Raw genomic sequence first — 15010 nt, 5'->3', positions numbered from 1 at the left:
ACCCTGTCTGTAGCAGAAATATTTTTATTGTCAACAGTGAGGCCTCTCCCAAACAGCCTAGATGAGCAGGGATGGCACTGTCCTGGGATGAGGTTGTCTTCCTTGTAGAGAAGAAGGTAGGTAGCCCACCATCTTCTAGCCCTGGGCTCCTGTCTCTGAGGCCAGCTCGCTGAGCCTGCGTTCCTCCTGAAAGCGGATGAGGGCATCCCGCTGGTTCACCACATCTACTAGCTTTTTCAGGACCTGCTCCTCAGCCTGCCGATCTGCTGCTGTCTTCAGGGTTTCTGAAAGAGAAGGTGAAACTTAGAGAACAAGGAATTAAATTAGCCTGTGTGATTTCTACAACTCAGCTTTGCTTCTTAGCCTGCAAAATGAGGTTACGCCACACCAGTGGTTTTCTAGTGTTAGTAGCAGCAGCACCGTTTTTTAAAAGATATTTTTGAGTGATGGACCTTTATTTTATTTATTTGTATGTGGTGCTGAGAATTGAACCCAGTGCCTCACACATGCTAGGCAAGTGCTCTTCCACTGAGTTATAACCCCAGCTCAGCAGCACTGTTTTTGAAGGAAATTTTGTAAAAACCCAACTGTGCAGCCCTGATTGTTCAAGAGTGTGGGGGCTTCCAAGTCCCATCTCCTGACTTTCTCCTGATTATTGCAGAGATACATGAGGAGTTGCCTGATCCAAGTTCATGAGGGGTCCCACGTACCTTCACGGTTCATATAGCCTCTTAGCTCCTGGTCTAGCTGCCACTGCTTCTCTTCTAGGTCCAGCTCCTGTACCCTGTGGGGTCAGGGATTGAAGAAGCACAGCTAAACAGGGTGCCCAGAGGACTGGGCTTAGCTCTGTGCCAATGTTACTATCAGTGTGCCTTACGTGATCATGAGCTCAGCCTCTTCAGCCACTAGGCTGTTTTTCTTTTGGACAAGATGCAGCAGCTGTTCTAACCAGAGTTTCTTTTGCTGTTCTGGGGAACCTAGGAAGAAGGAAGAAGGGTTGGGATGGTCACAAGGCCTCTAGCTAGGAAAACAGGATTCAGGGGCTTGGGAGGTGACAAGAAAAAAAGGGCATTGGTGTGTATAGAGCTGTGTGACTGGACCAGAGCCTGGTGGTTCTGGGGTTCAGCTGGGGACTAAACAAAGTTCTAGGAGACAGAGTGGCGTCCTAGCTTCACTCACTGCTCTGGCTCCTTAAGGCAAGCTCCAGCTCTACGCCTTCAGCTTCCAGCTCCCTCAGGGCAGCCTCAATCTCATTTAGTCGCCGCTGGATTGTCTGAGAGGATACAAGATTACTCAACAACAGTGCTGGAGGAGCTCTGATCCAAACACAGAACTGTGACCCCTGTGAGAACTTCTAGCAACCCCTAGGCCTCACCTGGGCCTTGCAGAATCTCTTCATCTCCTCCTCCTTAGCCCGGCGCAGCAGAGTCCGGCGCCATGTAGGGTACTTGTTCATGGTGTCCGAGTTCTTGGCCAGTGTCAGCAGAGCCTGTGGGAGAGTTGGGCCAGTCAGGGGTAGGAGTGCGTAAAACTGGGAAGGGGAGAAAAGATACTGGAAGTGGGCTTAGTTCTGCTAGACAAGATGGAGACCTAGAGGTATAAATGTTAGACTAGGTGAGAGGACATTCCAAGAGGATGAAGCGGGCTGTAGTTTCTCCTGTGGTGAGAGTGGAGAGTATTAGTGGCTGTATGCTGGCTTGGACAGAGTGGGTGGCCAAGTTCCTGCCAGTCACCTGCTCCAAGTCTGAGTCCAAAGGCACATCTTCCTCTTCCTCTTCCTCTTCACTGGAGGAAGGACTCTCTTCCTCCTTCTCTATGTCCTTAAGAACTGAGCAGATGAGAGGGAGACATGGCTTAGTACCCTCATGACCTCCCTTATATTCCCTAGAATCCCCTTGTAGGAATCCCAGTACTCCTAACCCATCCACACCCCAGGTTGCCACAATTGTGGAATGAGCAGTCAGTCACCTTGCTGACTCTGGCCTGGCATACCCCAGCCCATAAAGCTGCCTTCCAGAGCCTGGCGGGCCAAGGCTGAGCAGCTGCGGGGGGGCTTGGGAGGAGGCTCTGTTTCAGGTTCAGGGTTAATGTTAAGAGAGGAGAGCCGCTGGCGTTCCAGGCTGGAGAGGCGGATCAGCCGGCGGTTAGACTGGCTGGGGCTTGGGACAGGACTGGCGTCCTCCTGTGGGGTTGTGTGAGTCAACGGGCCTGGCAGGTTGTCCTCACTTGGTGTGGGAAGCTCCTGGAAAAGCCACCATGTGATCTGGTTAGGAATCTGTATAGTGTAGAGGTTGAAACCACTCCTTTTAAGCCAATGTGTGCCCTGGCATTTACTTAACACCATCCAGTAGACATTGTCTGGTAGTGCTCTGGATACTGGAATACAACACTAAATACAACCAGACAAACATTCCTGCTTTGGAGGAGCTTACAGTCCAGTGAAGGACAGCATTCACTTAACCCCCAGCAGAGTTTTGGGCTGAGACACCCCCTTTACCCACACTCACAGTTTTTACAGGGTTCTCAGGTCCTATTTCACTGTCATCCTCCTTGTGGCCTGGCTGGGGCAGATGCTGGAGACAGTAGAAATGTCCTGAAAAGAGTAGAGGCATCAGGAATAGAGAGCTCAGTGCCCAGATGTTCAAAAATTTATCAGGGGAGGTAGAGGCTACAGGAGTTGCAGGTACCATTCTGCCAGCCTCCTGATTCCTTAGAACCCCATATCTGGAGCTTTGGAGAGGACAGAAGTCTCCAAGCTCAGAGGAAGAAAGTGCCATGTTGAGTCTATTTCCACTTCCTGCCCACCATCCGTTTTCCTCTCCATCCTCAAGCTCCTTCCCCTGCAGCCCCACCCCCAACCCCACCAGGCTCAAAGTCCTTCTAGCAGTCTCCCAGGCCCACTCACCATCTTCTGGATGCTGCCCGTAGTCACCTGGCCACAATGTGGCCTCACAAGTATGGCAGCGGAAGCAGCTCCGGTGGAAGAAATGGCCATCCACACAGAAGCGTTCCAGAATGTAGAGGTGTTTCCCACAGAGTGCACACAGGTCCCCAGCACTGGCCTGCAAAGATCCCCAGGACACAGGTCAGCTGGAGCCAAGGCTTAGCTACAAAGTTCTTCCCTTTCCCTGCAACACTCCTTCCCTGCCCTCCCCACGCCTCTGCCTGTAGACACCACCCTGGCTCTTACCTCCTCAGGTTGAGATGGGGGTGTCAGAGGGACACTGGGTTCAGGGACAGGTAGCTCCTCAGTACTTGGAGCCTCAGCCTCTACCTAAGGAGTTAAGTGCTCAGACAGGATCAGGTATGGAGGGGATGTGTGCATGGAAAGAGAAAGGGCTGGAAGGGAAGGGACTGAGTCTAGGCAGGGAGACAGGATGGGGGGGTGGGCTACAGGACCTGGGGTGGAAGGCAAGACCTGGAGGAACAGGTCAGGGAAGGGAAATAGGATATGGGGAAGGGAACCATCCCACCCCTGCTTGCATTTACCTCCAAGCGAGGCTTCTTGCCACCAGAATCTTCCCCATTTTCCTGCAACAAATCCTGTAGCTATAAACATGAGGCCTTAGTCCCAGGTCTCCCCTTCTCCCAATCCTCTCCATTATCCCAGGGATCTCACTGGACACCCCCAGCCAGTTCCAACCCTGCTCCAGGTTTTCCACCTTAGCCCGGGTCCGTTGCAGGGTTCTCTGGAGTTTGCCAAGGAATAGTACGGCACTAGAGGTACCTGGAGAGATTTGGCCAATAGGACCTGCAGGCAGAATTTGGGTGTCAGGGTAGATGAGGAGTTGATACTGCACCTCCAAATAGTCACTCTCCCACCCAGGTGGATCCTCAGAGGTCACCCCCTCCTCTCTCCCTTTCACATTCCCTGACCCCATCTACCCTCCAGCTCACCTGGGTTGTGGGACATGCTCTTGAAGGCACTGTGGAAGTGGCTAAGGTAGGCAATGAGGCCTAGTGGATCACTGCCTGCCACCACTGCCTGTGCAGACAACACTGGTGTGATGCCTAGCTCATGCTCTGCTGCGTGCAGTGCCCAGGTAGTTGCTTCCAGAGCCCCCACCCCTTGCAGCTCCTCAGGTTCCCTGTGGGATGTCAAAGAGAGAAGCCAATGGGAGGAAAGAACCTGGTTCCACTGATGCGGGAGAGGGATGGGGAGTTAAGGCCAGCAGGATGGGCAGGGGATCCATAAGGGAGATGAGGGCACATAAGGTGGTTCTCTCTACTTTCTCCCTCACCTACCTTTCCCACCAACAGTGACAACCATTTTTGGCCTTGGGGGCCTCCTCTACCGCTGAAAACCCACCTCTACCTAATACATTTGGCTCTGTGTCAGGCAGGGAGGCAGGTCAGGTAGGAATACTATCTCCAGGGAGGCAGGGTATGCACAGCGGGGTGTATATGTGTAGGAGTGGAACTGGGACTCAGCTACTAACTCCCACATGGTGATCTCCCTATCAAGAGGCAGAGAGAGGTGCAGAGGCATGCCAATTCCCAACTCACAGCAGACTAGGCCGCAGCCGGTGCACCAAGGCACACAGAGCTAGACCATCCGTCCAGGAGGAAGACAAGTCAGTAACATGGACTCCTGGGTACCCAGCTGTCTGCTCCTGGCACCAACGTAGCAGGTCCTCCTGGGTGCCCGCTGACCCTGGAAGGGAAAACTATGTTGTGCTCAAGGCCCCCTCTGCCCTACACCTGGTACATAGCCCAGTTACTGAGTGTGGCAATCTATATAGGAGCTAGAGTCAGGGACTCCCCCACCCATCCTGGGGCACCACCAGCCTAACACTCACTGCCAGCAGCACCTCCTTCCCATTCCTTATTGGAATAAAGTGAAATCACTGCTGGCCACATAGAGGACAGAGATCTGCAAGCTGAGTGGGTAGGGAATCTCAGAGGCTCAGTAAAGGTGTTTTGGGGTTTGCAAGGCTGGGAGGGGCTGGCAGAAGGGCCAAGAGCAGTGTAGTACAGCTTGATAATATACTGAAATACTTCCAGACAGCTGGCAAACAACGGTTGCTCAGGGCTCTGCTGCCCGCCTAACTCTTCAGAGGCCCCAAACTGCCCCACCAACAGTGAATATCCCAGCACATCTCACTCATTGGTCCTGAGGCTGCAGCATTCAGGTTGCTGCTGCACCACACTAGCTGGGACATATTTTTGACATTCCCCAGGAAGATGGCCTGCTCACCCATGGCTGGATTCCCTGCATCTGTCTTGTCACTTTTCCGCACAGGCTCCTTGGTCACCACATCATACAGGTCTCGTACCTAAGGCAGCCCCCCTCAGGTATCAAGGCAGCTGACCACACAGCCCCTCAGCCCAGGAGGGAGGGACCCACTTGAGGTAGGACAGACCCCCAGAGACAATGACTGGATAGGAAAGGCCTGGCCTGGGAGAAGAAAGCTGACTTGGGAAGTTTGGTGGGGGTGCCGGGGGGTCTGACCTGGTTGGGCATCACAGCCCGGAGGTTCAGGTTGGGGTAACGGGTGGCTGGGTCCAGCCCATATTGGGCCACATTGCGGTGCATGTTTTCCGGGGATGTCTGTGACAGAAGCTGGTACAGGCTCTCACTGAGGGTGTGAGAGTGGTCGGAGGGGCAAGAGCATGAAGGGGAGGGCATCTGTCAGCATCCAAGCCTCAAGAACTGCCAACCATTCTTGCATTCCCTTCTGCCCATACCCTCAATTGTTCCCTCAGTGCCCCCTGCCCCTTTTTCTGACCTTGTCTCATATTCCACCCTGCCTTCACTACTTTCCCAACTCAGGCCTCACCGCTCAGCCAACACCTCTAGGGGCTCAGCACCCTCTGCCCACCGCTTCACCATCCAAGCTGCATCGAAGGCTGCCAAGAAGCCCCGGGCCACTCCAGTGCCCAGGGGCCAGAAGGGCTGCAGGTCAGAGGAAAAGGAAACAGCTCAATGAGAATTCAGTGGGAGCATCCCAAGCCCAGATATGCCCCAAGGTCAAAGTTGGGGAAGGAGCTTTCACCCACTGTGCCATTAGCTCCTTCCATCAACAAGCTCTTTTTACCATCTCCCTTCCTATCAGGCAGGCTCCCCACCCAACCTGGGATCCCTATGCCTCTGGAGTCCTCACCTCCACCAGGCAGTCCCCCACCAGTCCCAGTAGCAGGCGGGCACCGTGCTTCTCCTGCACACGAGCAGAACTCTCTGCCCGCAACATGCTTGTAAAGTCAAAGGCAGAGATATCAGGCCGCCCATGGGCATCCTGGGCAAACTCTAGTTTCCCGAGTTTGCCATGTGTGGCGAAGTCAGCAGCTGCCCGGGCAAAGTGCTGCAGAGCTTCGGGTACCACATTGGCACTACCCAGAAGCCGATCAGTCTCCGGCAAGTCCTACATGAACAACAGATCAGAACCTCTGAGATCTCTGAGAGATGGGTCATTTGGCCAGCCCTGTCCCCTTGAGAAGGAAGGGGCTGCTCAGACCACACAATAGCTGAAAAGGTAGCATAGAATTCCAATGCCTGCCTTCTGTCACTCATCCCACCTCAGGGGTCCTCGGCCCTGCTCTGTTCATGTAGCCCAATATCATTACTGTCATTTCATTTGCCCTTAACTTGTCAGAGCCTGTTAGCCCATCTTTTAGAAACAACATAACTTAACTTACAAGGTATTCATGAAAATTAGATGAGAAAATGCAAATTAAGCTCTCAACACAGTACTTAGCACATGGTAGACACCATTCTAAGCACTGAAAATTAGCAGCAAGCAAGAAGCAAAGAGACAAAAATCCCTGTCCTCGTGGAGCTCACATTTGTCACAGTATGGCTGGTGTAAGGTTTACAACTGGCATAAAGTTTAGTCCTGCCTGAATATGATTCCTGTTGTCATATAAATCCTAGGGGAGCAGAGCTTGTGGAGGTAGAGTTAATGCTGAGAAGAGGCAGGAGAGGATGGGGAGCCTTCACACCCAGGGGTAGACTGTGTTCATCCCTGGCCTCAGTCTCCCAGGGCCGCACCTGACGCAGCACCCCCAGTCGCAACAAACACTGCTTCTTGGCTGTCATCACAAAGTAGTGGGTGTCGTCCTTGTAGTACACAATGTTTTCCAGATCAATGCCTGGGGAGACAGGGCAGGGGCAGGAGATAAGTCCTCTTCTGATTATCTGACACCTCTCCAAACACCTCAACCATGGCTAATCTCTGAGAGTTGGGCTCACAGCTTAGATGTAGTGAATGCTCCACGCAGAGCCCAAACAGTCCTGGTGGCACAAAGGATCATCTGTCCCTGGCTCAGAGGGCCTGACAGCTTGGGACAAAGAAGGAAACTAGGGTGGGGTAGCAGATGGGAAACCTGCATTACATGGCCACATGGTGGTATAAAGCCAAAGTAAATATAGGCATCCTCTTCAAGTGCCACTTCTGTTTTCAATTTATATCATTTTTATACTAAGGCATGAAGGAGCACAAATAAAACTTAGGCATTTTGTAAGAAATTTCCAAGACTTTTCATGCTGGATGGCCAAGTGGGGCTATGGCTGCTTAGGCCCTGTGGGGGCAGTTCTTTCCCCTTTTGATACCTGTATCACAAAGATGGACAAGTGTGGGCTTCCTTGGACTAAGGACAGGTCTGAGGGAGAGGGCAGGAGGCGGCCCAGTCAGGCAAGGGGAAAGAAAGACAATGAAAGGGGGCCCTTACCGGTGGCTTTGAGCAGGCTCTGGAAAAATTTCTGATTGTAGATTCGGGCCACACCGCTGATCTCAGGCACCTGTGTCTCCTCTACCGTGCGCCCATTCACAAAGTTGGCTGTGATGCCAATAGCCAGTTTGCCACGCATTTCTCGAACAGTGAAGCCTAGCAGTAAGGGTAGGCTGGTATGGCAGGAGGACCAGGAGTATAACTGCCTAGAAAGACTCAGGAGGAGTCCAAAGATGCTGGCTATTCTGAGGGAAGGAAGCACTCACCTTCAGGGACAAATTTACCTCCTGCAGCTGAGATGAGGACATCAAATTCATAGTTGGCCAGTTGGGCTGGGGAACTGGGCTGGAGCTGGGCACGCCAGCCACTCCCTAGGGCAGAGTGTATGAGAAGCACAAGGAAGCCAGAAGGGGCTCCTGCTATTAAGCTAGTGAAATAGCTGAAATAAATGTGTAAGGGACTCCAAGGTTTAGAAAGCACCAGTGACACACTGTCTCTCATATAACATCTTTGTAGCAGCCAAGGAAGGTAGGTAGGAAACGCTGTTCCCATTTTGCAAATGTAGCTGAGGCTGAGAAGTCTGCCCAGGCCTCACCATTTAAGACTCAGCTGACTCCCAGCCCCACCCTTTCTCATGCACTGGCCAAGATCTCCTTGGTGGGAGTTCTGGAAGCACAGAAGTACTCACCCTTTCCAGAAGGGGGCTGGAGGCCAGAGAAAGTGACACCCCAGTGAATTTCCACCCCCAGCAGTAATGCCACCTTTAGTAGAAGCAGCTGAAGTTGCCGGATGCCTGAAATGGAAAGGACATCAGGTATAGAGACTCAGGGCTGCTCAGTCTCTGGGAGCACTGGTGTGTGCTTAGTCAGAACTGAAGAATGATCTTAGAAATCATTCCATCCAGTTGTCCATTTTACAGATGAATGACCTAGGTCTTCAAGGTCACCTGGCTGAAATGGATCCTGTGCACTCTGCCTCTCTGCTGGCTCAGTGGCACCCCGTCCCCCAACCAAACTGGCCTGTCTCTAGGCCCAGGTGCACCCACCCCTCCAGGCCACACTATATCATACTCACTGATGTGGTCCAGGGTGCCAGTGCAGAAGCGCCCATAGAACTTCTTGGCACCAAGTGCTCGCAGGTCATGGATGGTGAAGGGCCAAAGGTGGAGCACATTGTGGCGAGAGAACTTTGTGCGCTTTTCAACCAGCACCACACAGGCTCCCAGTAGTGCCAGCTCCACAGCAGCCCGAAGCCCGCAAGGGCCAGCACCTACCACCAGACACTGCCAACACATAGGGGAGGGTAGGCTTGGCATCTGACCTTTCTGTTCTGACTGCCCCCCCATTCTCCACTCTGCCCCTTCTCCATATATTCACCTTGGTGCTGGCACAAGCCTGGCCCTGTTGGTAGACAGGCTGACCTGCTCGCTTGTCCAATTTAGCCCACAGAGACTTGGCACTCCAGTAGTTGAGCTGGGCTTTGATCTTGTGGTACTGGGGTAGTCCCCCACCAGGCTCTAGCCCCAGGGCCTCACAGAGCCCCTGAAAGCTGCTCAGCACATCCTTGCAAAACTGGGCCTGTAGGAAGCTCTCAAAGTGGCCATGTGCTGGGTTGGTGGAGGTAGGTGAAGCCATAGAATCCCAGTGGGGCCCCTGAGGAGGGAAGAAGCTGAGCAGAGCTGAGTGGCTGCTGGAGAAAAAGAGGGAAGAGAAGGGGGGAGGCTGGAGAAGGGAGGAAGGGAAAAGGAAGAGGAGAAGGAAAGAGCAGACTGGTGTCCACAGGGAGCCAAGGGTCCACCCCTGACTGGCTCTGCTCTTCCCAGCCAACTTCCTTGCCAGGATCTGCTCCAGAAACAGTGGCTATCCTTCACTCCAAGTGAAATTTGCCAAATTTGGAAATGAAAAATCAGCAGTCTTGGGTACAGAGGGCACAGGGAAGCCATACAGACTCCAGTTGTCTCTGTGTCCTGGGATCTTGAAGCATTCAGGATCCCTGGGAGTCCTGGGACCAGAAACTTGGCCTGCTTTCCTCAGGCCCTGGAAACGGGGTGTGGGGGAACTTCTCAGATTTGGAGATGGCAGGCTATCAGGAAGAAGGTTTTCCCCTTCCTGTAGGCAGAGACAGACCTAGTAGGCAACCACAGCTGTTTGACCCATACTGTCCCATCTCAGCCTCAGCCATACGCTGGGTGTGGAATATGTCTCCCGCCCAGGGCAAAGTTTTCCTCCTCAGCACTGTTGCTTGCCTCCTGACAGGAGAGAGAGCCTCTGCCTGCTTAGGTTCCACTTCCCACCACCAAAACTACCTCCACAAACAGCTGGAGGATATTGCTACTGACTATGTGACAGACACCCATTTCTGACTCACTGCGGTCAAAACACTTCCCCCTCTGATCTTGGTCTTGTCGCAGCTTCAGTAAGCCATGGGAAAATAAGGGTAACGGCTGCCACATTGGCCTCTCCCAGGTTCCTCTCAGCCCAATGGACACCCTGCCCCATTGTGCTTCCCCAGGAATCTCCAGAGACAAGGCCTCCCTTTGTACCCCCTCCCTCGCTCCGGCCCACACGCAGCTTGTGGAAGTCGGAGGGGCTTTCTCACGCAGAGGCAGAAAAGGACCAGAGGGTGTGGGGCACGGGTTGCTCCCAGAGGACTTTGCAGGGAGTGGGGGCTGCGTGCAGCAGTGGGGCAAGTTCCCCGTCCCACTCCCGGCTGTCTCTCCGGTGCTACCCAAGGCAGGAAGAGACTAAAGTCGCTCACCACAGTCACCCAAACGAAGGTAGACAGGACCTCAGAAAGGACAAAGATCCCTCTTGGGGGTGGGGATAGCAGGGAGGAGGTCCTCCGCGAAGGGGAAGAAAGGGGGACCCAGAATGGAAACGCCGGGACAAAGGATGTGGGAGAGGTGGAACAGCCTTAAGGGATGAGAGCTGGACCACAGGCGGCAGGGGTGAAGGTTGGCCGAGGCTCTGGACAGTTGTCTGGAGAGGGACTGAGTAGGGCGGGCGTGGCTGGGGGACTCGCCGACCAGTCAGGCGTGGTTCCCCAGCGCCCGGGGAGGCATTTCGCCGGAAGCGCTCCCCCACCCCTACCTCTGGCAGCGAGGCGCTCCGCTGGCGCCGCGGACCAACTTACCCAGAGGCTCTCGAGCCCAGAGGGGCCGCTTCCTGCCCGCTGGTGCCCCGGGGCCTGGATTAAGGAAAGGGGGGGGAAGAAGCGGGGAGGGCGAACGCGGGATGCCGCGCGCCCCGGACCCCGGAGTCCAGCGCAGAGCCCACTGCAGCACGCGGCACAGCGCCCCGCGGAGGCTTTATCGGCTCCTCATTAGCATCTAGCCGGCCGCGGTCCCCCTACTCGGGACGGCCCCGGGCCCGCCCACGTCTGCAGGGTGGCGCCCAAGGGCGTGGCTCTGCAAACTCCAGTTTTGCTCCAGGACCTCGGGGCCAGTCCGGCCAGATCACGGCCGGCAGTCCTGGCCTCCCTTCCACCCCGGCAAGGCCAGAACCACCCGCTCCCCTGCGGCACTGATTCTGCCAAGCCCTGTCCGAGAGGGTGCTCCACCTCTGCAATAAGTTTGTTGAAGCTGGCAGTTTCAGAGTGGCACCAGGACGTCTGCATTTTCTTTACCTTTCCCACCAGAAGATGATCTAATTTGGGGATACACTTCCCCTGCGACAAGTCTGCTCCTTAGGCCCGGACCAGAGGCAAAGAGCACAAATTGAATTTCCTGGGAACTATCTGCAGCTTCCGAATGGGCAGTAAGGGAATCAAGGGGGGCTTGGGTGTGTGTATCGGGAGTTGGGGGAAAAGCAGTGGAAGGGGTGTATGGGAAAGAGGCTAGATCTTCAGCGCTCAAGAATGCTTTAGAAACTGTCAGTGCTGACAAAAAACTGTGGGCTCTCTCGTGAGGCAACAGCACCCAAAGTAAAGGGTCTTGTCCAAAACCATCCAGCTAATTATCATTAATAAAACATCAATTCTCATTTATTGAATGTCATTCTATGAATATTACCTTAATCTCAGTGTTCACAACAGTCCCATTTTATTAAAAAGAGAACTGAAGGTCACAGAGGTTCCATAACCTGCACAAGTTACACAGCAAGCAGCAGAGCTGATATCCAGGTCTTTCTGGGCTCCACATCATCAGTGTTGACACGTGACAAATCAAAGATTGACATATAAGAGGAAGTGACTCTGCTACACTGGAAACTCTAACGTAACAGAAATAAATGGCAAAATCCCTCTCCTTGAGATCCAGGGACCAGAAAGAGCTAGAGGCTATATGGCTCTTTCTGTTTATTCACACTTTGCATTTAGATGGGAGACCCTCAGATCCAGAAAGACCTAACACCTTATTGTTCCCAGATGAAGCCCTGGAGGGAAGCAGGAGGAAATGCCTGCCAGGAGAGGCTAGCCAATTCAGCTTGGTCACTCTGGAAACTAGGGCAGCCTCCCAACTGGGCCCATTCTAGCTCTTGAGTGTGACACATCATTTGGCTTAAAATGAATTTACAGAATATCAGACACACCCACATTTAAATACATAGAATAGAAGTACTCTAAAGCCTACTGTGAGTTACCAAGCTTTTAGAAGGATCTTGTTTTACTTTTATTAGCAAATGGCAGCTAGCTTCTTCAACTGTTTGTTTACAAAGGTCCAATAGGGTCTGACTTGACTCAGTGACTTTCAGTTACAGCCAACCAGGGTTATATGGTTCTCTGAACAAATAGTAAAATTTGTTTTAACAAGATCACAGAACAATAGTGTGTTCATTGGTGCCAAAAATCCTGCTGATTTGGAGTTTTTCCTTATGCTAATTAAAGACATACCATACACTGGAGCATATAGCCACAGGGAACACACTAGTCAGGAATCTAGAAGGTCTGGTCAGATTCCAGCTTTGCTTCACACTAGGCCTAGTGTGAAAAAGTCAACAACCACATTTCAGTCTTCTTATCTCCAAATGGAGGCACTTTAATGACTCAACCTCCTCAGCCTATTTCAATTCTGAAAGTCTATTATTCAATGTTGCTGGCCCTATGAAATGTAGACTAGAAACAAATCAAGGTCTATTTTCAGTACTTCTTCAAAAGAAAAAAAGATTAAAAAAAAGAGTGCACTTACTTATAAGCATTTCCCTCTTTAAAGTCTCGTTGCAGTCATGATCCACATTATGTTTGTATAGAACAAAAAAACACTGGCACAATCACAATGGCCAGTTCATAGTGGATCAAGTAAGTAGCTTAAATATGATGTGGATTTCAAGAGAATCCCATTCTGATTTTTTTTTTTTGCAAATAATTATGTCAGCAGTGTCCTACATTAAAAGCCTGAATCATAATAGGATCCCAATTGACCAAATTATGTGCACAAATATGTAACAAAACCCACTATTATGTGTAATTATTATGTATCAGTGTAAAAAAAAAACAACAAAAAAAGGATTTCTGATGATTTGGATCTGAAATGTCCCCCCCAAAGTATTATGTTCAGAGGTAGGCTTTTGATTGGATTGTGAGGACTCTGACCTTATCAGTGGACTCATCTAATGATGGTTGAATAAACTACTGGGAAGTAGGAACTAGTATGAGGAAGCAAGAGTATGTGTGTGGGGAGTTGGGGGGGGGGGTTGAGGAGCAAGGTGATGCCCTGGAAGGATTTTTCTTCTCCCTTCTGCTTCCTGGCTGCCATGCCCACTTACCTCAAGGCCAAAGCAAAGGATAGGCAATCATGAAATCAAGATAAATCAAAATAAATCTTCCCTCCTTTAAGTTGCTCATGTCAGGGATTTTGGTTCCAACGATGAAAAGCTAACAAAAATCCCTTTCCTTTGTCCCACACCATGTTCTGTCTTCCCACAATGCCACCACCTCCCAACCTCTTCTGTCCTAGGCTGAGTCAGAACTAGGTTCCTAGCACTGCAGATGACATGTCTAATCCACTTTATAATATAGCCTTGTACCTGCAGGTCAGTGCCTCCAACCAAACAATGGTCCTTGCTCAAGAGCAGTATGAGCTTGAAGAAACACAGTTCCTGATGTAAAAATAATTACAAACTGAATTCAAAGTGTAGACTGTGCCATGAAAGATTATGATACGGTGGCTTGATTAAGATTAGAGGGTAAGAGAAGCCTCCTCTAATTCTGAGATGAGTCATGAGTCAGACAGCAAGGGGAGAAAACTTTCAAGACTGAGAAACCACTTGCCCCAAAACCCTGAGGCAAGAGAGAGACGGGTATGTGTTGGGCAATAGCTAGGAAGGGAGTTTGCTGGAAGTGAGAATGAGCAAGAGGGGCCCAAGGGGAAGCTGGGTTGGGGATTTTATTCTAGATGCAGTGAGAAACCACAGAAGGATTTTAAGCAGAGCAGGGTCAAGAAGTGTTTGTCTTAATAATGAATACCCATTCCTTTGGCAAGGAATCCTGTTTGATGCTAAGGGAACAAAGGTGAGTTCCAATGGACCACCAACTCCAGTAGAGTAGGGGCTGGGAGACATAGGAAGAGAGGATCAGTAAGGATCCTTGGGAGGACGGAGAAACATAGTGTACAATGTGGACAGGAGCAGGGGATGGATTCAAAACTTTTGAGGGAAAACTGACAGAATTGGATGATGATGGATTTATGGTGGGGGATGAGGGAGGACTATCAAGAGTGACTCAGTGACTCCCAGCTTTCTCTCTTAGCTTAGAATGGATGAACTACAAATTTGGGTCCTTCACTTCCCTCTAACCTTATCCTGTATCCTGAATGCTGCTTTTTACTCAATGTCTTTTTCAAAAACAAAATATGATTTAATAGACTCAAAGATAACACAAGGGACCTTATCTTTAGAGGCTACAAAGAGTCAAAAGACAGGTTGAGGGTCAGTTTAAATATTTGCATGTTTTGTTAGGAGACTGCTTTCGCCCTTCAAACACAAAGAATAAAGGAAACATCTGTCCAGAAACGACTTAATCACATGAAAATTCTGAGGTGGATTTAAAAAAATAAAGTTTTAACTCTAATTAAGCCTAAGGAACTTCAGTTTTTCATTTAACAAGGATAATAATAATATGAATTAACTATAACAAGTCAAACTACTCTTTTGGAAATCATGACCAAATTTGTACTCAAAATGTTTTATTATGGATATTAAGAATTCAAAATAAATAATAAATACAGGATCCAAGAATCTCACTGCTTCTGATTCCTGCTCCAATTTTTTCCTCTTCCACACTTCACATATAATATAGTATCGCTTTTCAGAAAACTTTTACAAGTTAAGATTCCTTACTAAAGGTTACTTACATGTGGTGAAGTTCCTACATTTTATGTTTAAAATGACTGAATGTTTTCTTAATGTAA

At 50.8% G+C, this 15010-nt stretch overlaps 1 protein-coding gene across 3 annotated transcripts; it reads right to left on the bottom strand.

Moving 5' to 3' along the window:
* Nucleotides 1–8: 8 nt before the first annotated feature.
* Mical1 (microtubule associated monooxygenase, calponin and LIM domain containing 1) lies at nt 9–14638 on the bottom strand. 3 transcript variants are annotated; one of them, XM_078019508.1, is made up of 25 exons: nt 10801–14638; nt 9045–9776; nt 8743–8950; nt 8357–8461; nt 7935–8039; nt 7669–7824; nt 6989–7089; nt 6105–6362; nt 5781–5896; nt 5453–5579; nt 5198–5276; nt 4507–4654; nt 3898–4088; nt 3663–3751; nt 3490–3531; nt 3191–3274; nt 2906–3062; nt 2508–2593; nt 1969–2242; nt 1734–1828; nt 1376–1489; nt 1180–1273; nt 878–977; nt 711–784; nt 9–284 (listed from the first exon to the last, which is right to left on the bottom strand). In XM_078019508.1, the coding sequence occupies exons 2-25, from the start codon at nt 9300–9302 to the stop codon at nt 136–138; spliced, it is 3210 nt and encodes a 1069-aa protein (XP_077875634.1). In that variant the 5' UTR covers nt 9303–9776; nt 10801–14638; the 3' UTR covers nt 9–135. The 3 variants fall into 3 exon arrangements, with proteins under 3 accessions (XP_077875634.1, XP_077875635.1, XP_077875636.1); XM_078019509.1 differs by having other exon boundaries at nt 9045–9357; XM_078019510.1 differs by having other exon boundaries at nt 9045–9320.
* Nucleotides 14639–15010: the final 372 nt, after the last annotated feature.

The sequence above is a fragment of the Ictidomys tridecemlineatus genome, chromosome 8 (genome assembly GCF_052094955.1).
Source record: "Ictidomys tridecemlineatus isolate mIctTri1 chromosome 8, mIctTri1.hap1, whole genome shotgun sequence".
Taxonomy (NCBI): Eukaryota; Metazoa; Chordata; class Mammalia; order Rodentia; family Sciuridae; genus Ictidomys; species Ictidomys tridecemlineatus.
This window is presented reverse-complemented; position numbering and strand designations above follow the sequence as displayed.

Coding starts and splice junctions, on each gene's coding strand:
- Mical1 (XM_078019508.1), bottom strand. CDS start 9,302: ATGGCTTCACCTACCTCCACCAACCCAGCACATGGCCACTTTGAGAGC. Junction 3,275..3,489: donor GCAAGAAGCCTCGCTTGGAG/GTAAATGCAAGC, acceptor TTAACTCCTTAG/GTAGAGGCTGAGGCTCCAAG. Junction 2,243..2,507: donor CTGAGAACCCTGTAAAAACT/GTGAGTGTGGGT, acceptor TGGCTTTTCCAG/GAGCTTCCCACACCAAGTGA.